Here is a 22574-nt window from a genome sequence, read left to right as displayed (position 1 = left end):
CCAAGTTTTTGATGTCTCTTTGTGGGTGGATTAATATTAATAATATTATTAATATTATTAATAATAGTTGCGTAATATTAGAAACTTCGAGAACCACGGGGGCAGATTATTATTATTATTATTTTTAAAATAGTTGCGTAGTATACGCGTCGCGTATTTTCCCCGCGATCCTGTAACCGTCATATAAACCTTATCTATCATCGAGAGCCGTCCGATCATTTCTCCCAGTCAAACTCTACCTCCTTCGGCCATATCCTACCGTTAAACATACTTATTATAAGCCGTTGTGTTACTTCCCCCCCTCAATAAATAAATAATCTCGGGTCTCCTCCATTTGGCAAACCTCGGGGTATTCGTCTTGTTTGTTCTCTCTTCTTAGATCGATCTACTCTTTTTTTTTTTATTCCGCATTCAAATTCACCATCTACGTTTTGGTTTGGATTGTGAAAGGTTTGTGTGCTGCTGATATTCGACGGTTTAATTTAATGGTCCGTTTGGTTTTTCGCTTTTACAAGCGGTAGAATATTTTCCGCGGCGTTGCGACGATGAGTTTGGTTGGATTTTTTGCTTTTATCTATAAGTTTTGATTCCAAGTATTCGATATTTGATATCACGTGTTTTATTTGTTCAGTTATCGATGGCGGATGGGTTTATATACTACTCGATCGGATAGATGTAGTCGTTCATTCGTATCCGTCGACCGCATTACTTCGGTTAACTTCTTTTCTCAATTAAATTTCTTGTTTGGATGTTTCATTTTCTCGCCGTTTCTTTAATTCGTTTTCTTCTTTACTTTATTTTCTCTCTTGATACAAACGTGTATGTTGTTATTGTATTCTTGCAGATCGAGAAGCTGTGTTTCTACGATGGATGATGTTGAATGTCGATGACGATAATTCTTTAGATTCTGCTGCAAGAAACTACAGAACGGAGGGCACGACATTACAATGGTTAAGAGTGTGTTCTTAACCAAGAGAGTGCATGTTTGTTTATGTTATTGCATCATTTGCGTCTTGGTGAGGATAGATGGCTTGTGAGGAATAGTTTTTTCTTTATTTTTTTAAATGTAAATTATGTAATAGAGGGTCTGTAGCTGTCCTTTGACCTTGTCATGATGGGTGCGCTCGCATGGCAGGTCGCCACTCAATAAAATCACTCATTTTTGTTTTGAGGGAAGATGGTACGGGGATTGGCCCGGCTCTTCCCTCAGGTGCTCTCGCTCTCGCTCTCTCCTCTTTGGTGTATGGTATTGCGATTTGTCATCATGTTCACGGTCGGTATAATCTGCTCGGTTGTCAATAGGTGGGTGGTGGTTTTTTAATTATCAAGCCATTTGAAAACAAGGAAAAATATTGGGAAGTCGTGGGCACGAACTTGAAAGGATCAATCGTTTATCATGCATCAATGGGCACGAACGTGAAAGGATCAATCGTGTATCATGCATCAATGCATCAACGGCTCATAAGGTACATGTTAAAACTCCCAGTTGATTGAATTTATTGATCGTCCATGTGTGTTCTTTTTTTTATTTGCAAAAGAAATCTTAGTACATAGATCTATTCGGGTATTTTGAGAAGAAAGGATCGATTGATTACCTTCTGGAGGATGACTTATACACGAGGTACATTGTCATTATTTATTTCAATTACATTAATTTCCAAAGCTGCAACTTACAGCCGCATTGCAGTAACGATTTGTGAAAGACATAATTAAACTTCAATACAGCCACCTAGATTTGTGAAGGAAATGATCAGCAACACTCGCTGTTACTATAACTTGTTTTTATTTGCTTCCAAATAATCGTGGGCAAAAGGCAAGGAGAGCTAGGCCAAGCAATTGCACTTTGGGGATGTGGAGGTTTAAATTTTTCATTCACAGTAGATTGTAGAATGTATTTTACGGTAAAGATTTGGATAATCTTCCTAATAGCCTTGTCCAGGAAACAAGTATGAGTGGTGAATTTAATGGAACGTGGCAATGGTATGCACCCAAATATTATTGTGATTTCCTTCACATTGCTTACCATCTTAAAAGTGTGGAATTTTTCGGTGCAGTTTGTCGAGATTGTCTCTATTAGCTGCAAATGGACCAAAATGAATGCGGAGAACGTAATTTGGACTGCTAATTTGTGACACTGGTACTTCAGTGGTGAATATTCAATTCCAGAACCCTGAAGCACATTTAAATTTCATCAAGAAGTCTTTTCCAATCATTGGTGGAGTTCTTTAAAATCCGTTTCGCTCTTCTGATAATTTTTCTTGAATCAATGCTATTCTTATTCATGTATGATGTGCTTGGATTTTATTATCTTCAGTGGTATATATTCAATTCCAGAACCCTGAAGCACATTTATATTTCTTAAAGAAGTCTTTTCCAATCATTGGTGGAGTTTTTTAAAATCCTTTTCGCTCTTCTGATAATTTTTCTTGAATCAATGTTATTCTTATTATTAAATGAGGGCCAGAATTTTAAAATATTGAAATGATCAATCATTTATCGGCTCATGAGGTATTAAAAATTCCAGTTCTTTGAATGTATTGATCGTCCATGTGTATAATTTATTTAATTTGCACATGAAATCTGAGTAACAGGGATATATATTCAGATATTATGAAAAGGATCGATTACCTTAAAGAGCATGGTTTGCTCACGAGGTACATTATTATTAATTATTTTAATTTGATTAATTTCCAAAACAAGCTTAACATCATCTCAATTACAATGTGTCAAATATCAGATTAAATTTCAAGACCGTCAGTTACGATTTGGGAAGGAAATGATCAGATGTATACTTACTGTGATTATCCATGTGTCTTTATTGCTGGTTCACTACCAAATAATTGTGGGAGAAGCCAGGAGGAGAGCAAGGTTTGAAGCAGTTGCATTTCGGGATGGCGAAGTTTGCCTTTACGTTTGACTGCAGTGTGAATTTATTTCCGTCATGCTAACTTTACTCTCTTGAGGCGCAATTTCTGAACACATCAGATTTCTTGCACTCATTTTGCAATTGAAAACGATGAATACATAACAAGTGAAAAGTTGTGTTTACTGTCAAGTTAGTACTTGGCCTACCGGAAGTCAGATTTCTAGGATTGTAAATAAATAAATTATTGCATCCCTGGCCTCAAATATTCTCAAGGAAGTGTGGTATGTGTCCCTGCCAGTGTTGTTGTAATTGTTGAATGTGATGTGAACGGGATCCGTCGTCGTTGCTGAAGAATGAACAGTTGGTACGGTATGTCTTTGCTGTTCTTATTGGAATAAAATTTTTGTTTGTGCTTTGTGGTGTTTTACTCTGTGACATTAATATATTTGATTTGTTTTGTGATTTGATTAGGTTGATAGTTTTTTTTTACGATGCAGGCATCTGCAATGGTGAAAGTTTGTGTATTGGACAACTTGATTTGGTCGAATGTTTTTATGTTGGACTTGCATTAGCAGTAGATGGACAACGTGAATGCAGAGAAGTGAATTTTGGACTTCCAGCACCCTGAAGCACATTGATATTTTATCATGAAGTCTTTTCCAACCATTGGTGAAGGTTTTTTGAAACTGCAGATGGACCAAAATGAATGCGGAGAAGGCAATTTCAGACAACTAATGTTTTGAGTGCTACGCTCTCGAGCTTGGTTATTCTTGCATGATGTACTTGGATTTTTTTTTATCTTCTTCAGTGGTAAATATTCAATTCCAGAACCCTTGAGCACATTTATGTTTCATCAAGAAGTCTTTTCCCATCATTGGTGGAGTTTTTTAAAAAAAATTTCGCTCTTGAGATAATTTTTCTTGAATCAATGCTATTTTTGTTATTAAACGAGGGTAAGGATTTTAAAAGTCTTGAAAAGATCAATTGTTTATCAAGCATCAACTGCTCATGAGGTGTTAAAAATTCCATTTCTTTTAATGTTTTGATCGTCCATGGGTAGTATTTATTTAATTTGCAGATGTTATAGTACGGAGCATGGTTTACTTACGAGGTACATTATTATTAATTATTTCGATTTGATTAATTTCTAAAACAAACTGGAATATAATTGCTTGATAGCTGAACGTGTATTATTACAGTGATTTTTCGTCGTACTAACTTTATTGTCTTGAGGTGCAATTTCTGAACACTCCTATTGGAAGACAGATTCCTAGGATTGTAATAAATAAATGAATTATTGCATCCTTGACCTCAAATAACTTCAAGGCTGTGTCTTTTGATGGTCGAGCTTTTCTGTTTCGTTGTCAGAGCTGTGGTGGTGATCTCAAGTGCTCGAGCTGTCAATCTGCTGTTGTCAAGGATGTGTGGTATGTGTCCCTGCTAATGTTGCTGCAATTTCTGAATGTGATGCGAGTTTCTTCAGAAAAACGGAAGCTTCCAATCCGTTGTTGTCGCGGTAGAATGAAGAGTTTGTACAGTATATCTTTGCTGTTCTTAGCGGCAAATTTTTGTTTTTGCTTTCCAGACGCTCGAGTTTCTGTGGTATTTTACTATGTGACATTAATATATATGATTTGTTTTTGTGATTTGATTAGTTCGATAGTTTTTTTTACAATGTAGGCATCTGCAATGGCCAAAGTTTGTATATTGAAGTTATGAGTCATGCAGCCTATGGCCGGCAAACTTGATTTGGTCGAATGTTTATTTGTTGAGCCTGTGTGCAGTAGATGGACAACATGAAGAGAGAAGTAAATTTTGGACAACTATTTTTCGAGTTCTATGCTATTCTGTTGCATGATCTGCTTGGATTTTATTTTCATCTTCAGTGGTAAATATTAAATTCCAGCTCCCTGAAGCAAATTTATCTTTTATCATGAACTCATTTTATTATTATTATTATTATTATTATTATTATTATTATTTCATTCATGGAAGAGCGCTCAACTGCTTGCTGGCATTTGACACCTGGATTCTTTTCATTATTACGAATTTCTGTTAAAAATATTTTTTTAGAGGCAACGACTTTGTTGTATTTCTTGTAATGATAGGAATCGTTAACGGGAAACTTCGTTTTGTGAGGGGAAAAAAAGTGCTAGTGCTAAGGTAATACTGATTAATGGAATTATATAAACCGGACGAAGTCTTAATTGTTGATGAATGATTTTGCTCCTTTTCCGTTTTTGTGCAGCTTTGTGTCCTCTCCAGAAGAGTTTGTTAATGTCTGTAGTCTATATGCTCGTGAATGCTAAATTGGAACTGGAGTCGAGGCTGTGTGCATGGCTTGTGATGTTTGTTATAGGACTTTTTATTTTTGTCTTAAAAAAATTGAAAGGGTAAAGAATCATTCAAACTTAAAATTCAAATTCTCTGTCAAACTATTAATTTACTTTTTGAGGTAAGATAGAAAAATTCGAACACGAGGTTAAACTATAATATTAGAAAGCCTCCCATAATTCCATCTATGTACTTTCTGAATTCTACGGGTGAATTGTATTATCCGAAGTCAGCCAGACAGCCTTAGCCACCCACTACTTTTGTGTCGCTCATATTTTCATCACTATTATCGCTCCCTCCCCCACCCCCCTAATTTTTTATATCTACTGTCAAGAAGTTCGTAGCATTGCTCATGGTCTCCCCACGCTTCTCTTTCCCTTTTATGCTTAGTGATTATGCATATATATTAAACTGAATTTTGGATAAGCCTCAGTTATATCATATATATAAACTCACTTGAGATTGCGATTTACACCCTTGATCAACAGAGAGCTTGGATTTGCTCGACCATAATTTCGTTATTGGAGTGGGGAAGAATTTGTTTCTTGTTTGTGTTTGTTTGTTTAAAGTTTTTAATTAATTTATACTGTGAAGAATGATTTTGTGATTTATGGGAAAGAAGAAGGCTGTGAAGAAGATAAAAGAGGCAGCGATGTCAATAACAGAAGCGGAACCACAGACTACTCCAAGAAAAAGAGGGAGGCCCCGTAAAATTCCAGAAAAAAACGAGGGGATTAAACATGAAGAAAAACCAATACAAATTCAAGAGGTTGGAGGCTGTATTGATTCCAAGAATCCCAAAAACGTCGTAGAAAAAGTGGAAGAAGATGAAGGGTCATCATCAAAATTGAAGAGCGAGCTGCAGCAGGAAGAGGAGCCGCCATTGAAGAAGAGCAGAGCCAAGAAAAAAAGTAAGCCTAAAAGAGCAGCTGAATACTCTTTTTGCAGCTGATCTGCTTTTAATTTTTTTGGTGGTAAATTAAAATTATTGCATAACCTTGGCGATAACAATCACTGACAGTTCAACTCGAGTTTGTTTAATGTTCTCTGCTCAAGTATTCAAGTGGTTGCTTGTTCTTGTCCATCTTATCCTCGGAACGTCTCCATTTTTTTTAAGATGGAGCTTTCAATATATTTTTTGAAGCCAGTATTTTTTTAATTTTTTGAATTGGAATCCAGCATTGCTATTCACTTGGCATTTAAAGTTTCCTTTGACGAACATTTTATGTCCCCGACAATACATGACATGAGTATGCGCGTGGGTGATCTTTTCTGTGATGCGGGGTATGTGTTTATGACATCTCAAAAAAAATGTGATATATCATATGAAATCATGAGTATGATTGGTACAATCATGGGACTCTTGACTCGCACGTGGACTAAACATAAATTACCGTCCCTCGCTTACTTTTCGTTCCAAGAATTTTCACCCCACGACGACAAAACTAATATAGCCGATGTTGGGGATGGGGGGCTGTTACAGAATACAAAATTGTTGGCCATTTGAGCCTTTCAATATGCAAAGTCAAGACCCTCGTATCTACGCTAACTTCTCAGCAGCGGATCTGTGACGCCGCTCTTTCTTAAATCGCGATTGGTCTGGATCGAAACCACCTTCTTCAGCTCCATAGACTGCCCACCTTGGTGTACGGGACATGTAATCTTCACTGGTAAAAGGTTCTCCAGAAGCCACCTTCAGTTAAAGATGACAAATCTCACTAAATCAATGAACAAATACCAACGATAGAAGCCCTTTTCAAGCATACAGAAAAACAAGCCCATTACAAACCAGGTTGTGGAACTTGTCATAATCGATCCATGTGAACCATTCGCCGTCAACCTTGAATTTGCTCACTTTGCCCAAAAGAACACAACATGAATTCTCGTGCTCACAAGAAACTTCGTATGCACCATTGCTTTTTTGGGCCAATGCTTCCGAAAACTTTTTCACATCAGAATGCCAAGGAACATTCGCCATTGTTAATTTTGAAGTTGCGGACCTGTGATAAGAGTTACCAAAATCTTGCAAACAAAAAATCTTTAATTAAGTTTTGGACGAGACACAAGAATAGAAAGAACGCAATATACGATCCACAATATGTCACGCCTTTGATCTCAATGAAATCAGGATTTCCAAGATCAAAAAGGCTAGAATAGGCATCTACATCCTCAGTGTTCCATCCTTTGACGAGTTTCAGGCGGTAGACAGTTCGCTGTTTCTTCTCTCTGAGAGCTTTCAGGGAATGCTGACATTAATTTACCACATCTTATTCAGATTCGTCTAGATGGAAAGAAAGACTAAAGAGGGAAGCCGCTCATTCACTAATTTCACAGAATAAGGGATCCCATTAGTTCGTTGGGCACATCTAGACAAAATGCTTGAAGAAACTCCATTAGTTCATTTTTAATTGGTTTCAACCCATGCTATTTAGGGCCACCTTATGACTTGTTTGGGTTAAGAATTGGTAGTCAAATAAGGTGTCGATTTTACGTTTTTGAAAGATTGGTTGCAGAGGTGTCTTGTCCTTCGGTAGTACATTTAATTTCAATTACCGAATTTGTTTCTTAAAAAAAACACAAGAAAAAAGATACTCACTATAAATCGCTCCCAGAAGTCACCAAAAAGTGGTCTATCAATGGCCTTCAAGCTATCCTTCGTTGCAGCATCTACACTAACATACAACTGCAATAGTAACTCATTAAACATGGCATTCCAAAATCTAGTGCTCCTCAAAAAAAAAAAAGCTAGCTACGTACTGATCACCAACACAAATACATCTTGCTTACCTGTGTGATAGATTTTAACATCTCAATCCTTTCAGGAAACTGTGCATTTGTTACCAGAAAAGTTGATATTCGCCGACGGTGAAGCTCGTCAACAAGTGCATTAATCTCAGGATACATGATTGGTTCACCAACAAGTGATAATGCACAGTGTCTTGGTGAAAGACCTTCAGACAAACGATCTGATTTAACCCCTATGGACATAGATGACTGTGGTCAATTTTCAGTAGACAGCTAGCTAAAAGCCTCACACCCTCTATGAAATCTTGATAACATAACTCGGTGTCTAGCAAGACAAAGAAAGTACTCGATGCAACAGGATCTAGTGAACAACTGAAACCTTTAAATTGGCGAACAACATGATGGGCATAAATATACTTATCTAATATGAAATTCTACAGCCATATGTATATATAACTCAATGTCTAGTAAGACAGAAAGTATTAGATGCAAAAGTTCATAACACAATATTGTTTTTACGAGAAAGAGATAGAATACAAGGTCTCATGATAACCTACCTGGAACCCCTTCCATTTGTCGTATCATTTTTGTATGAAGATCAATAGCAGTGTCAACAATTACCAATGGATCATCCATCTTCCATCGCCAGCTTTTCCCTACAGGATTCGTGTGATGTCTCCAACAAAAAACGCATTTGTTTGCACAAGCCAAACTTGGTGTTGCTTCCATGCACCTAGAAAGATGCAAATATCACTGTTACTATCTCGATACATATTAATCAGTTGTAAAGCTTAACTCAGCATGAATAACCATGGCTAAAAAACAAACAAGTAGAATATACCATAGACGGTTACAATTTTCCACACCTGTGACTCTCGATTCCATAAAGTGAATGCTTATAGCAACCTCCACGCCCTCTAAGTTGAGACTTGGTCCATCTACAAAGTTTAACTCCACTATGAGAGCCAATTATTTTATAACCCTGCATGCAGTGTCTCTCACTTGGTAAAAATAAACATGAAAAATTATTTAATAAAAACTGAAAAATAATAAAAAACAATGGATAATGATTAAACAGTCAAGTGAAAATACTAGAACAATATTAGCAAACTAGGCTGCCTTAGTTCTAAGATAACATGTAGTCCACTCTGGAGAAAGCCCCAGGAGTCCTTCAGGCTCAATTGATTATTGCAGGAGCCATTGCGTGCACATTCAAGTTATTGGTATAGGTTGGAATATAACTGTTTAATTCTCAAAGCATACGAGACATACTTTCAGCGTTTGCGTTAACTTGAATATCAGTCTAAAACTAACTTTAGGCTTGCAAAAATTACATGATATGAACAGATTCTAAGCAACATCAAATACTTTTATGAACTTCACCTATAAATTTTAAAGTAATCTATGGTGATTATATGTGCGTGATAATTGAGATGCAGCTCTAGTTTTATAACAAAGAAAATCAGGTTCTCCAAGCAATGTATAAATTCAACATAGCATGTCAATTCTATACTATAAAACACTAAGCAATACAAAATTTGTGGTTTTGATGATAATACTTAATTATTGACTATCAAAACTTGAACCCTCCAGGTAAAGTCTTAGCCTGTAGTTAAGCATAACAATAACTGAATAAGTAAATACTTCATCAAGATAATTATAGGCAACATGTAAGGCATTATTGTCACTGCATCTAACAGATCAACAGAACGTGCTTCAATGAAATTCACAACGGATATTGGCAGATTTGTTTAATATTTATAATGAGCCTCATAATACCAAAAACACAAACTATTTGATCCAACAAAGAGGAAAATTCCAGGGTATATATTTATCTATCTATCTATCAATTTTGCCTCGATAGTAGAGTTGGAGCATAATTCAACACAAAAATACCAATATTTTTCAATTATGTTACACCAAACTAAAGATTTCAATTATTGACATCATTATTTTTTGAAAGGACTACCTGCTTCTGCAAACTCGCCCTTATCACCGGAGTCACCATTTCTTTCTCCCCATTCACAACTTCTCCGTTCACTTTTCCATTAGCAGTTGTTCCCATCATTGACTTCCTTGGAGGCCCTTTACCAGCAATATCCTCTAGATCAACAACACCTGATTCAGGATCGTCTTCTTGTTCACTATCACTAAACTCGACTTCACCTTCAATCTGGCTGCCAACTTCGCCATTTTCAAAATGCCCTCGATTCTCCCCTATTAAACCCTTCAAAACGCCAACACCCCTACCACTCCAACCATCAAACATCTCGTCCAAATCGTCCCCGTCCCTATCTCCCTCCCGTAACTCAGCAATTTCAGTCGCCCCAAGCTTCCTTAGTTTTTCTGAAACTCCCCTTGCCACATCATTATATGTCGCCGCATAACTCCTACTCCCCACCCCAAAAACCGCATACTTGCAGTCCTTCAGCGCAAGGGCTCCAACCCGAAAATCATCAGCACTCTCGGTCAACCAATTTACCAAAAAGCTCCCATTTTGAGGAGGCCCACCATTTTCCCAAGTCGAAGCAACGATTACAACCAAGGATTCTTTACACAAATCTTCAGGCTCGTAGTCTTTAGGATCAACAAAATCAAAAGGAATATCGTTGAGGGTCAAAAGCACGTGGAGGCGCCGCGCAAGTGTTTTTGACGTGTTGGTTTGTGAGAGGAAAAAGAGTTTACCTCTTTTGGAGGAACTGGAGCTAGAGCTTTGGATGAAGGGTTCTTTGAGTAGGCGCGTGAGAAGTCGGCGGTGGCGGGATTTGTAGATGAAATAGAGGGTGGCGGAGGTGGAGAGAAGCGTCAGCAGAGCAAGGCGTGTTGGAGGGGACATGGTGGGAATTAGCCGCAAAGATGTTGGGGCCCCAATATATAATAATAATAAAAATATCAATAATTTGTATATTAATTATATAATTTCTTGTGCTTTAATAGAGTAAATAATTGGTAAAAATAGAATCTTTTTAGGAGGATAATATAAAATTCTTTTTTTTTTTTGCGGGCAGGAATTTATCCAGCATGCTAAAATACGCACTGCGTCTTCCTCACTCTTTTCTTTTGCCCCCTTGCAGTATTCCGTTACCCATCTTATTATAATAACCAACTAATTCTCCGGAAAAAGGAAAACCATTTGCTCACATTCTTTGAAATTGGAAGGTATCCGATTCATTCGCCTTGTTTGGACGCACAAATTCGAAAATTGGAGGATGATGATATTGACAAGTAAAAATAATGTATTCGAAGGAATAAATTAAACGCACTCACGCTCGAGTGGTTGCTGACTTGCTGCTGGAATCTGTTGTGTCGGAACCTCCATCGAGCATTGGATTCCGGTTTCGATTTACATCAGCAGCTGCAGCCGGAAACCGCTCCTTTTTTGTCTTTTGAAAATGGCTATTTAATGTGGAGATGCGTGTTCTGAATGGTCTCTCGCTTTCATTTTGCTTCTCTATCTGTTCCTCGCCATCCTTTCCATTTTTCGAGCCCATTTCGTTGCCTTGTTTCTCTTCTTCGATTTCTGATCGCTTCCGGGGTGGAAGGAAGGTTAATTGCTGTACAGGTTTGTTATTGTTACCTTTGTTCATCGTCAACATTCATGCTTTTCTATTTCGCCTTTTCTGTTCTTTTTTGTCTTTCTTTCGTTTCACTTTTCCGGTCTCTTTTCCATTTTTGGTTCTCTTTTTGTTTAAATTTTTCCATGGCTGATAGTAGGAGGGTTCTCTAATCTCAAATGGACCGAGTAAAGTTGCTTTCTTTTTGGAGGGTGGGGGAATTTAACTTTGCATGTCAGCTGTGATGGAGCCAAAATTGTACTTTTATGGTAGATAGCTTTCGGTGAAGAATTTTTTTCTTGATATGGTAGCAGAATTAGAGTAGTAGGACCAAACACGAATTTTCAAATAAATATGTATTGAAATACCTCTGGATGCACTTGCTTGTCAGCTTCCTTGAGCTTCTACATGCATGTGATTCTCAAGGCAATTCTTTGGCCCTATAACTTCTTGCCCGCCCCCACTTCCCCTGGATATTGTGAACTTTCAAGTATTCCTTAGTCCTGGTCATAAATCCATACTTCCGACAAGCTCAACTTCAACATGCATATTGTGAACTTTCCATATCTGATTCTCCTGGATATATTACATATGGTGTTGGGAAACATTGCATGACGTGGACCTTAGTAATTTTGTGGAAGTTGCCTCTGACTCAAACTCAGCAGAAGTTGGCTTTGACTGAGCTGCCGATTATTTGCTTTATTGCATCCCTGATTGAAACTATCAATATTGATATGTTGTATCTGTATGGGACTTTTCATATCATTCTGAGTTGTGCTTCTTTATTAATAAATAAATGTTTTATTGTTGTGATATGACTAGTTGATATATCCGTAAAAAATTGTGCTTTTATAGATGTCATCATGCGAATTGGAATTTCTTCTTTGTTGTATTTACACTTCTAGACTGATTTTCCATTACCAAGGTATTTTTGTTGTATATTACGTGATAGATACGTAGATAATGATGAAAAGTATGTTGTTTAAAATTTTAGAGGAGTCCCTTGCACATGATATCGGATGTGATGATTCCAGAACCAGTTAAAATGGAATTAATTTGTGATTAGTCTTTGCCAATGAAATAAATTAGAGAATAGATCTGTCTTCAAGAATTGCAGTACAAAGTTGCAGTAGTAAAGGGAAATTATCACAGAAATTGAAATGTTCCACTTTTTTTTGGATACCGAAGGAGATTTTGGGAACATAAATGGATTACAGAGACGCAGCATTATTTAGACTGTATAATTATTCATTGTCGATTTTTTTAACAGAAACAAGTGATAAACAACTTCGTAGCAGTCAAAAAATGGACGGCAAAACGTTGCATTTTGAGAAGAGTGGTTGCTGTGTGGGTGATAAATATCCCTGTGTGTGGTCATCTCCTGAAGGAGGAAAAAATATCGATATAGGAAAGCAGATCTTTTGCAGCAGATCTTTAAATATGAGAAATATAGTCGCTGTTGGGTTTGACATGGATTACACTCTGGCGCAGTACAAATCAGAGACGTTTGAATCACTTGCATATGAAGGCACGGTCAAGAAACTGGTTAATGATCTAGGGTACCCAATAGAGGTTTGTCAGTTTTTTCTATTGTTCATATACCATATCCAGTGGAGTGTATTGAAAAACGAAAGCATTTCAGTTGTGCATTAGTGAATAGTCTCGTATATGAACTTGAGGTGGAAGCAACTTTATGAGTACCAACAAAAGTAAAATGACTTAGCATCATGGTTTATGATAATGATGTTACTAGCTGCTACTTGTGCTATATTTCAATCGCCTTTTGTTTCCAAATCTAGATCTTAACTTGAATAGGCTTATGTAGTTGCTGGAATGGTCGTTTGACTGGACATACATGGTCAGAGGATTGGTTCTAGATAAAAAGAGAGGCAACATATTAAAGGTTTGTGTTGCATAATGTGACCAATACATTTTCAGAAATTAAATTAAATAACATTTTTAGCGTTTTGTTTTCCTGACCAGAATTTTGGTTTTTGCAAGTTTCATCTTGGTTCATGTTTCTGCAGATGGATCGACACAAGTATGTGAAAGTAGCTTATCATGGATTCAAAGAGTTGTCAAAAGAAGATAAAGTTTCCACGTATGGAAGTACATTGATACGTGATGCATTCGATGAGCCAGAATATGCTCTTATCGATACCCTTTTTTCTCTGGCTGAGGCTTACTTATTCGCGCAGCTAGTTGACTTCAAGGATGCTAACCCAGGAAAAATTTCAGCAGAGTAAGAGACTCACCACAAGTTGTATGGCTGCAGTAGCTAGTTCTTTTGCTTTCTCGATCAAACGTCTGAACTATAGTACATTATATTGCCACTTAGATCAGTATTTTCTTGGATTCATGATGTTGAAACTTCTTATGTTACAGTCAGACTCTAATTCAAAACTTCATTTATGTGTTTCAAAGAGAATGCTCATATTTCTTTTCTAGGAAAGTCATTAACTATGATAATCTATCTTAAAATGGAATTTGCTTTTCCAGAAATATGATATTTAAAAGGATAACTGAAAAGTAATGTTGCAACACCCACTTACTCAACCACATCATTTTCAAAATTAATATGTAAACACAAAGTTTTCACCTTCTAAACTATCTAACAAGAGTCTCTTAGTGCGACTTTCTTCGAATAACTTTCAATAAAAGGCCTGCATTTATATGAAAAAATGTAGTTTGTTTAGGCTCATAAGTAATATGCTTGAGAACACTCCTCTATGAACCTCACAATGTTATTTGATGTGATGTGTATTTATAGTATATGTCACAGTGCTTATGCACGATGCTTCTCTTTGAGATTGAATGTGTTATTCACACAGAACAAAATATATAAATAGTTGGTTGTAACAACGTTAGATGGGTTTATGCAATGCTAATGAATTATGTGTGCCTTCACTACTCTATATCTTAATGGTGATTATTATGAGTGACTAAATTTACTCGGTTAGAGTCTGTCAATATTTTCTCAGAAATTCGAGCTAATACAACTACATTTAAGATGCACAGTTATAAGTGGTAAAAAAATGTGCTTGATTTAATAATTAGGTAATGCCACGTGAAAGACACTGCTGCACATTTTGCCACTGAAGTGATATAAGTACTGTCTGTTGAAGGAAAAGAACGGAAAATAATTGGAGTTATATACATTTTCAAACAGCTTCATTCGTAGTGATTGGAAACATGATAAGACCATTTCTTTATTTCTTGAAGCTCACCTTTGATGAACTATATAACCAAGAGAAATCATGACATAATATAGAAGAGCTTGGCCCACCCAGAAGTAAAAAATGTTTATCCCATGCTAGGTGTTTGCACTATGAAAGGCGGTATTACTTTGAAAGAAAAACTGTAATCGTTTTTTATTTATGCTTAATATGAAGTTACATATAATTTTATGTGTTCCTTATTTACGCCAATTCATGTTTTTCATTTTTTGTTATTGCAGTTACTCTCGTATGTATAAAGATGTTCGAGCTGCAGTTGATTTGTGTCATCGTGATGGAACATTGAAGAAAATGGTTGCAATTGATCCTAAAAGGTATTTGAAAGTATTTGTGTAATCTTCTTGTGACAACATTGTGAGAACTGGGAAAATGACAGGCAAGTACCAGAGTGTTTGGTCCCCTTTGCCAGCAATATGTGTTTCTCTCAAGTCACAGGGTTTGCTTATTTCATAAGTGGATTATTTTATTTCTCGCGATAAGCTACCATTTCATTGATTCATCAACTCTGTTGCTCCACCAATAGCCAACAAGTTTTGTACGCATGGCATTACTCCTATTACAGAATTGTTGCTGAACAATTCTTATTTCTGCTCAGAACAATGGTTGAACTCAAACTAGTAACATTGCTTTATATGATGTATCAAGAGGAAGCATCATTGGGTTTAAATACATGTTGACTTCTTGACTGGCTATATTACTAATCAAGAAAATATACCTTTTTATTTTAGGGATTTTACTCTTTTGTAAATTAAAGCTTTTTAACATGTTTTAAACTTATTTTCTTTTACGGATAGCCATATACAATTAACAAATACTCTTAACAGCTGTCACATTAGATGGAGCATATTGAAATACATATCGCTCGTACTGGTTTTCCTAATAAAACAATGGGAATGTTAGCTCCTCACTTGGACTTTTAAATGTTCAGATAACCAAAATAGATAGATGCACAATTCAGCAATAAATTGAGGATAGACATTTCTTGAGGAAGCTCATGTTTCGGTTCTGTATAGAACCATCTTTTTTACTATCGTTAATGTTTCATTGCTCACCTAAGACATGTTTCAGTGCTCACCTAAGACTATTAATGCGGCACTATCTCACTGCCAAGGATGGTTAAATTACAACCTTGATATAAATACGCTGCACTGCCACTACCTTTAATATCCTTTAATATTCTTATTTCGGTGATTTCCTTGGTTATTTCATGTGAAGCGTTGAAAAGGCAACTAAATTTGGATGAATATTAAGTGAGTAAATGTCAATTATTGTTGAACTGAGTTCATACGAAATGCCATTCTAACAGTGTAAGACTTAGGTATAAGAGTCAAACCTTGTTTGTTAAATAATCTATTTACCATTTTTCTAATATTTTACTTGATAGGTTATAATTGATAGTGTCTTCTAGTTTATATGCTTGATATTGTTTTTTTCATTTGCATTCGTTTGGTGTCAAACTTCGTTCAGCCTACTATTTAATAAGTAATATTAGCTATACAACTGCATTTGGCAACGACATCTTTGTTTATTTCAATGCCAAAATGCTTTTCAATCTCCCCATTAATACTCGTACAAATTCGTCAGAAGTGTGCGACTCATTATTTATCTTTTGAATATTTTAAGTAATGAATATTGGATGATATGTTGAACTAGGCTAGACTGACATATTTAGTCCAGAGTAAGTGATCCTACCACTCTTTGCCAATTACAGTGCAAACCCTATATTTTTTACCCTGATTTTCCCATTGGGCTATTTTATCAGATACATCAATGAAGACAGCTCTATACTTCCCATGCTGAAGATGCTTCGAGAATCTGGTCGTGCTACGTTTCTGGTTACCAACAGGTATTTGTACCTGTGATCTTGCAGTATACGAAGTGATGTATTGAGATTTTGGGTTGGAGACAATTCAATGTATAGTTATACCGAAAACCGATATATTATATTTGCAATATGTGACACCAAAGTTTTAGGACAGTATTTTGTTTTCAATTTATTTTCAGTAGATGGTCTTTCTTAACTCTTTTTGCTGGTAAGTTGCTAGAGATTACATCAGATATAACATAAGCACATGTAATATTTAGCAACTTACTGACAAAATAAAATACCTACAGCAAAAAATGGAAATAAAGTTGCCTTATGTCTTTTATCTCAAATTTTATTTACTACTATTATTTTTGGTGCAGCCTTTGGGATTACACTAATATTGTAATGAACTTTCTTTGTGGCCCTGGAGCATTGGATGATGGCTCTGCTTCCAGCTTTGATTGGCTTCAGTATTTTGATGTTGTTATTACTGGAAGGTGCTTAGCATATCATTTTACATGAAAGTTTTATACTGCAATGGTTGTACTGCCTTTTCCCGCTAGTATTAACTACTATTACAATATCAGAAGAATGAAGTAGATGGGTGGGAAATCAGCTAATATTCTGTCTAGTGTGTTTCTGGCATGGTTGACTTTACTTGCCAACATAAGCAATCATTTTTCTTCAGATGGATTTCCATCATCCTTGTTCAGAAAAATTGACATGGTTATTTGAGCGGGGTTCGAAGATTGGGTGGCATTTTGGCGAAGAAAAGTAGCGATTCAGTGGTTTAATTGCATAATTTCTTTGATTTCTTGTGATTTTCTGCCTTAACAACCCCTTGGTTTTTGGATGGAACTCCATGATTGATAAATGTATAAGATTCCTCTTGATTATTAGCTGGACAGTTATTCTTATTATTATTATCACTATAATGACTCCCTTGGTACAGTGCAAAACCAAGTTTTTTCCATGATGAAAATCGTGCTAATCTTTTTGAGGTTGATCCGGAGTCAGGGATGCTTCTCAATACTGATAACGGTACACCTATGCCTCAGGTTATTTGACATCTTTGCAGCCTTGTCCAATGTTGGATGTCTCATGTTGCTCTTTTTGCCATATCATTTGACTTGCGTCTTACTGATTGATCAGGTAGATGGTTCTCTAAGGCTGCCATTGAAGAGCCTGGATAAAAGTTGTCGAGTTTTTCAGGTATGGATATGATCTACAGAAGAACAAATTGACACCATTTGGTGAAAGAGTTATATTGGTTCTGGATAGTGTTTTTTATGTTATTTGTTATATTCATTCGATTACTATTGTTATTTTGATGAATATTTCCAAATTATATTTTCAGGGAGGAAATGTAGGTCATCTGCATAAACTACTATCCATTGAGTCCAGCTCCCAGGTAACTGTTGTTCTTAATATCTCTTTCTTTCTGAGTCTTTCATGATTTTTTTTTGGTATTCGTCAAAATTTATCAGTTACTGTGGATTGGCCCAATCACCAGTTCAGTTTTACGAAAGCATACAAATGAATCAATGATGACCAAACAATCTTTTTCTAGTTCATGGGCTAAATATTACATTACTACTTAAATATGGACGCTGGTTTCTTGAGGACTTGAGGTACACTTGCCTTAGGTGAAAGGTTAAAAGATTCAACATCGCGATCCTTGTAGATTGTGCCTTTTCTGTATGATTTACGCTCATTATCTCTTAAAAATAAGGTCATACTGAGTAGAGAAGTTGTTAATACTCCCCACATTCCCTATTTTTTAAGCCACACTTCAAGAATTAAGATAGAAGATATTTTTTAAACTTTGATAGATTTGTTCCCAACTTTCCAATCATTTCCTGATTGAGAACAACTCAAGATAATAATGCTACAAAGTCACTCTTCTGATATGCTTCTTCAATAGTAAACTTGTGAAGCTTGGAAACTCTATCAAGGAATTATCTTTAAGAGAATCGTTTGCTTCCTGAATGTGATACATGTGCAGAGGGAATGATATTTTTGAATTGTGGCATGGGATTGATGTTGTTTTTTGTTATATTCACCAGCTTGCTCGATTACTGCTTTTAAAAATTTTCTACTTAAAAGGACATCTGGTTTGTAGGTACTTTACGTTGGAGATCACATCTATGGAGATATCTTGCGCAGTAAAAAAGTTTTAGGTACGCACGACACCTCTTTCAAGTTCATTACAACATATTAGTCTTTTTTTTACATTTGCTCATTCGATATGCTAGTTATGTTATTAAAAAAAATCTGCTGTGGTGGCAACTATATGTAATCTTCAAGTATAATTGTTTAAGCATATTAAATAGTGATGAGAATCTAAATAATATATGAAGAGAACCTATAACAGTAATCTACGCACTTTTTTCAAGATGTTTCTATCGAATGCTGACACAACAATAACAAAGTCAGTCTGCGGAAGTAAGATCAGCTTAACTAGGAAAATCGATCTAACAATTACACGACAATCTTGAAAAATTTCCTCAGGATTTTGGATTTGTTTGGGCGAAACTTCTTTGATGGATCGAAGATGATAAGTCTGGTTTGATAGCCAACAAAAAGTAATCTTGATAAGTTTGCATAGCTTTCAAACATTTTAGGATTCTCACAAAAGATGTTGTAGTATGCTAAAAATATGTTTAGTAATTATGATAGAACTCATTTCTATGCATGGGTAAAACTTAAATCTGAATCATTCAATCTAGACCTAAAATAATGTTTATACCGCCCATAAATTATCTAACAATAAATTATGAGAATAACAGATAAATAAATTAAGGTCCATTAACATCAATAAGGCCTTACAATAAATAATAATGTGAAACAAGCTTATAGTTAACTCTTCTAGGGCTTCAATCAAGTAGATACACCGTACATGTCAAATCTCGTTCTTAGCCCTCTAACTTTTTTAAAATTAGACCATTGAGAGCCTTTAAGATCTCATAATTGAGATTTCCACTGGGAACTAATGGTTCTCAACAATGCTCCTTAGCTTCTTGAACTTGGTCTAACAAGCCACGATTTTTTTTTGAAGTAACAAGCCACCATTTGAATGTAATTTAACGAGCTTTCAAATGGTCGAAGTTAAAGTCGGATGGTCCACTATCAAAGAGGATTTTGGATCAGGAATTCTTTGGAACCATCATTGTTGCAGTTTTTTAGACTTTATATTTTGTTGAAATTGCTGGCTACCTGTATAACTAGCTCCAAACTATGAAGAATTTCCCTACTGTTTTGTGCTCTATCAAATTAAAACTGTAGTTTTAGTACAGGGAGTTTTCCTCTCTTTTTTTAGCTAGATTAAGCTAAGAATTCGTATCTCTATCACCTTAATAAACATCTAGTGATTTTATCTGTAATCTCATTGTGTATTTATGATGTCTGATTCAAGACTCTCTCACTTTTTGATAGGTTGGAGGACGATGCTCGTTGTTCCGGAGCTTGAGAAAGAAGTTGAACTTCTCTGGACACTCAGGGATACTCGCAAGGTATAGATATTACTTCCATTTAGCTGAAGTAAATTGTAGAATGAGCTGACTGACTATACTACGAGTGAAGTGTCTTGGCATAGAAGCTTTGACTATCTCCTTAAGTTTTGAATAGCGTATTGTTCAATTACCAAGAGCTGACGCCTGACAACATCCTGTAAAATTGAGCCATTTAAATTGTAAAGAATTTTTGAATCTTGAAGGAGGACCTTCTTATGGTTTGCTGATATAGTGGCCTCCCGGAGAGTAAAGTGCCACATAGGGGAGGGAAAAGCTCAACACATTAAAATTTTCATTTTCACTTTCTTTTTGGAAGGGAAATGCTCGACACATAAAAATGTTGGATTTTCATTTTAGGCTGTTTAATGATGTAGTAGATTGGATGTTAACAATGTTATGTTCTTTACCAAGTAGATTTCTTAGGTCATGGGAATATGATTTACATATGCTCAACTCTTTTCTCTTGAGATTAATTATTAAGCCTTCCGAGGATTTTTTTTGAAGGTTTTTTCCCCCAGGTTTCAGATATGTTAATGGAAACTGCTGTGATTGATATAGCATTATTTAAGTGATGCTTAATTTTTTTATCTATCATATCTGTATGCTTCGTTTACCCCGTTTATCCGATCAAGATTATGTCCTCTGTCTATTTTTGACAATAATGATTAATTTTTGTAGCAACTTCAATTATTGAGAAATGAACGTGATCACATTGAAGACAAGATACATCATCTGAAGTGGACACTCAAGTAAATTTCGGTCCTTTGTTTATGTTTTCACTGCAAATCTGTGGCAGCCAGAACGTACATTGAGTTTTCATATGGACATTCTGGTCTTAAATACTGTCGAGGATCGCTGTCCTTTGCCAATCCCAGATAAAGAATAACTGCCAATCCTATAAACTATGTTGAAATATTTCTGATTACACTCTCAATATTAAGGTTCGATGGTGGGAATGATGTGGATGAGGAAAAGAAAATTGCCGAGCTTTACATACTGCAGGTTGGTATTCTGTCACAAGCACCTTCGCTTCAGATTTGATTTTTTTAGTCATGTATGCTATCGTCTGCTGTAAATCATGCGATCGATGAATGAACACACGTATGCATATAGTTTACTCTGGTTGGTCGATTTGTCAGCATGAGTTTCTGTATTATGTTTCCCGAGTAACTTTCAAATATTGTTTTCATGTCAGACTCAGCAAGAGCACATGCGACTTAGTCATCAACAAGCCCAACGAGAATGCCATCAAAAGGTGAGACCATTCTAGTAGGGCATGCAAACTATTCTCTTACGGATATTTATTAATTTTCTCGATTTAATATCCACAAACAAACGCAAGAAAACTAAGTATTAATTACAAATATTTCCAGTTCCATAAAGTGTGGGGACAACTGATGAAAACTGGATACCAAAACTCCCGGTTTGCACATCAGGTATGCGATTCATCGATGAGAGGATTCTAATTGATTGATGATTTCCTTCCATCGTCGGTTTTGAATAACAATAATTTTCTTTGTTTTCAGGTGGAGAGATTTGCTTGCCTTTACACTAGCCAAGTGACCAATTTGAGTCTTTACTCACCTGATAAATATTACAGACCAAATGAAGATTTCATGCCCCATGAATTTGACGTTTTGGCTTTGTGATCATTTTTAGATGTACCTACCTCTTTCTGCATTTTCACTTTTTTATAGCATTTTCATTGAAGCTGAGAGTCTGTTATTCAACTCGAAACAGCATCGGAGTTGTCTGAGGCAGGAGAATGAGAGTCTGATATTCATTCGTCGTTGATTTTGATCCGGCGACTGAATACCAAATTGAAGTTAGCTTAGGAGATTGCATTAGCAAATAAACTAAAAATCCCATTAATATAGGATCAAGACCGAAAACTATTTCATGGAAGCTAAATAAATGTTTAAATATTAATCAGTTATTTATTGTATAATTAATTATCAAAAAAAGTGCCTACTAGTGAAATGTAAAATATCAGGAAGGTTGTGCTGATGAACAGAATCGATATTAAATGACGAGAATTTGAAGGCTGAATTCGGATTAGAGTTCAAGCTCGATTCGAAAATTATAAAAAAATTGGTTTGAATTCGGCTCGGAAGATTCAAACATGTTCACGAATTCATCAAGTTATTGCTAAAAAAAATACTCATAATTTATTTTTTAAATATATAATTATATTATTAAGGTTCACGAGTACAAAATAATTTAGGCTGGAATTTAGCTAAAAAAAGTTCGAACATGTTTGAGTTCGATAAACTCGAACACAAATCAAATATTTTTCGAGCGGACTCGAAAAACTCACGAACCAACTTGATTTATTTACATGAATGATTAAAACACATCATTATAGCCTCCACAGTTACAAAATAGTGGTACATCTCTCATTTTCCGTTCAAAATCTTAATACAGTTGCAATACGTAAAAATGATCTCAAAGATGAAGGTCAAAAATTTACTTCACTGCCAAATAAATTGCCGCAGCTTACTTAAAAAGATGTGATTTTGC

At 35.7% G+C, this 22574-nt stretch overlaps 2 protein-coding genes and 1 long non-coding RNA gene across 21 annotated transcripts; 2 read left to right on the top strand and 1 right to left on the bottom strand.

Annotated features, from left to right (window-relative positions):
• The first annotated feature begins 206 nt into the window (after nucleotides 1-206).
• LOC140840850 (uncharacterized) lies at nucleotides 207-6282 on the top strand. Of its 18 annotated transcripts, none has more exons than XR_012120048.1 (6): nucleotides 207-713; nucleotides 845-3235; nucleotides 3364-3977; nucleotides 4235-4754; nucleotides 4975-5029; nucleotides 5115-6282. It is a non-coding gene; the product is annotated as an uncharacterized lncRNA (long non-coding RNA). The 18 variants fall into 18 exon arrangements; XR_012120060.1 differs by lacking the exons at nucleotides 4975-5029; nucleotides 5115-6282 and having other exon boundaries at nucleotides 208-713; nucleotides 845-2654; nucleotides 2738-2811; nucleotides 2853-3235; nucleotides 4235-4846; XR_012120046.1 differs by having other exon boundaries at nucleotides 4975-6282.
• On the bottom strand, nucleotides 5753-10836 carry LOC140840834 (S-adenosyl-L-methionine-dependent tRNA 4-demethylwyosine synthase-like). Of its 2 annotated transcripts, none has more exons than XM_073208000.1 (8): nucleotides 9915-10836; nucleotides 8812-8927; nucleotides 8503-8678; nucleotides 7988-8178; nucleotides 7797-7883; nucleotides 7280-7446; nucleotides 6990-7200; nucleotides 5753-6893 (listed from the first exon to the last, which is right to left on the bottom strand). In XM_073208000.1, the coding sequence occupies exons 1-8, from the start codon at nucleotides 10779-10781 to the stop codon at nucleotides 6741-6743; spliced, it is 1968 nt and encodes a 655-aa protein (XP_073064101.1). In that variant the 5' UTR covers nucleotides 10782-10836; the 3' UTR covers nucleotides 5753-6740. The 2 variants fall into 2 exon arrangements, with proteins under 2 accessions (XP_073064101.1, XP_073064106.1); XM_073208005.1 differs by having other exon boundaries at nucleotides 7289-7446; nucleotides 9915-10834.
• Nucleotides 10837-10987: 151 nt separating this feature from the next.
• LOC140840843 (uncharacterized) lies at nucleotides 10988-21888 on the top strand. The gene is made up of 17 exons (XM_073208009.1): nucleotides 10988-11507; nucleotides 12770-13071; nucleotides 13325-13402; nucleotides 13527-13741; nucleotides 14957-15049; nucleotides 16498-16581; nucleotides 16923-17039; nucleotides 17495-17600; nucleotides 17695-17754; nucleotides 17900-17953; nucleotides 18665-18722; nucleotides 19978-20054; nucleotides 20733-20803; nucleotides 20996-21056; nucleotides 21250-21309; nucleotides 21428-21490; nucleotides 21581-21888. Exons 1-17 carry the CDS (start codon nucleotides 11357-11359, stop codon nucleotides 21701-21703), a joined length of 1773 nt encoding a protein of 590 aa, XP_073064110.1. The 5' UTR covers nucleotides 10988-11356; the 3' UTR covers nucleotides 21704-21888.
• Nucleotides 21889-22574: the final 686 nt, after the last annotated feature.

This window comes from Primulina eburnea, chromosome 1 (assembly GCF_022965805.1).
Source record: "Primulina eburnea isolate SZY01 chromosome 1, ASM2296580v1, whole genome shotgun sequence".
NCBI classification, from domain to species: Eukaryota; Viridiplantae; Streptophyta; class Magnoliopsida; order Lamiales; family Gesneriaceae; genus Primulina; species Primulina eburnea.
The sequence above is the reverse complement of the archived record's forward strand: the minus strand, read 5'-3'. Positions and strand labels throughout refer to the sequence as shown.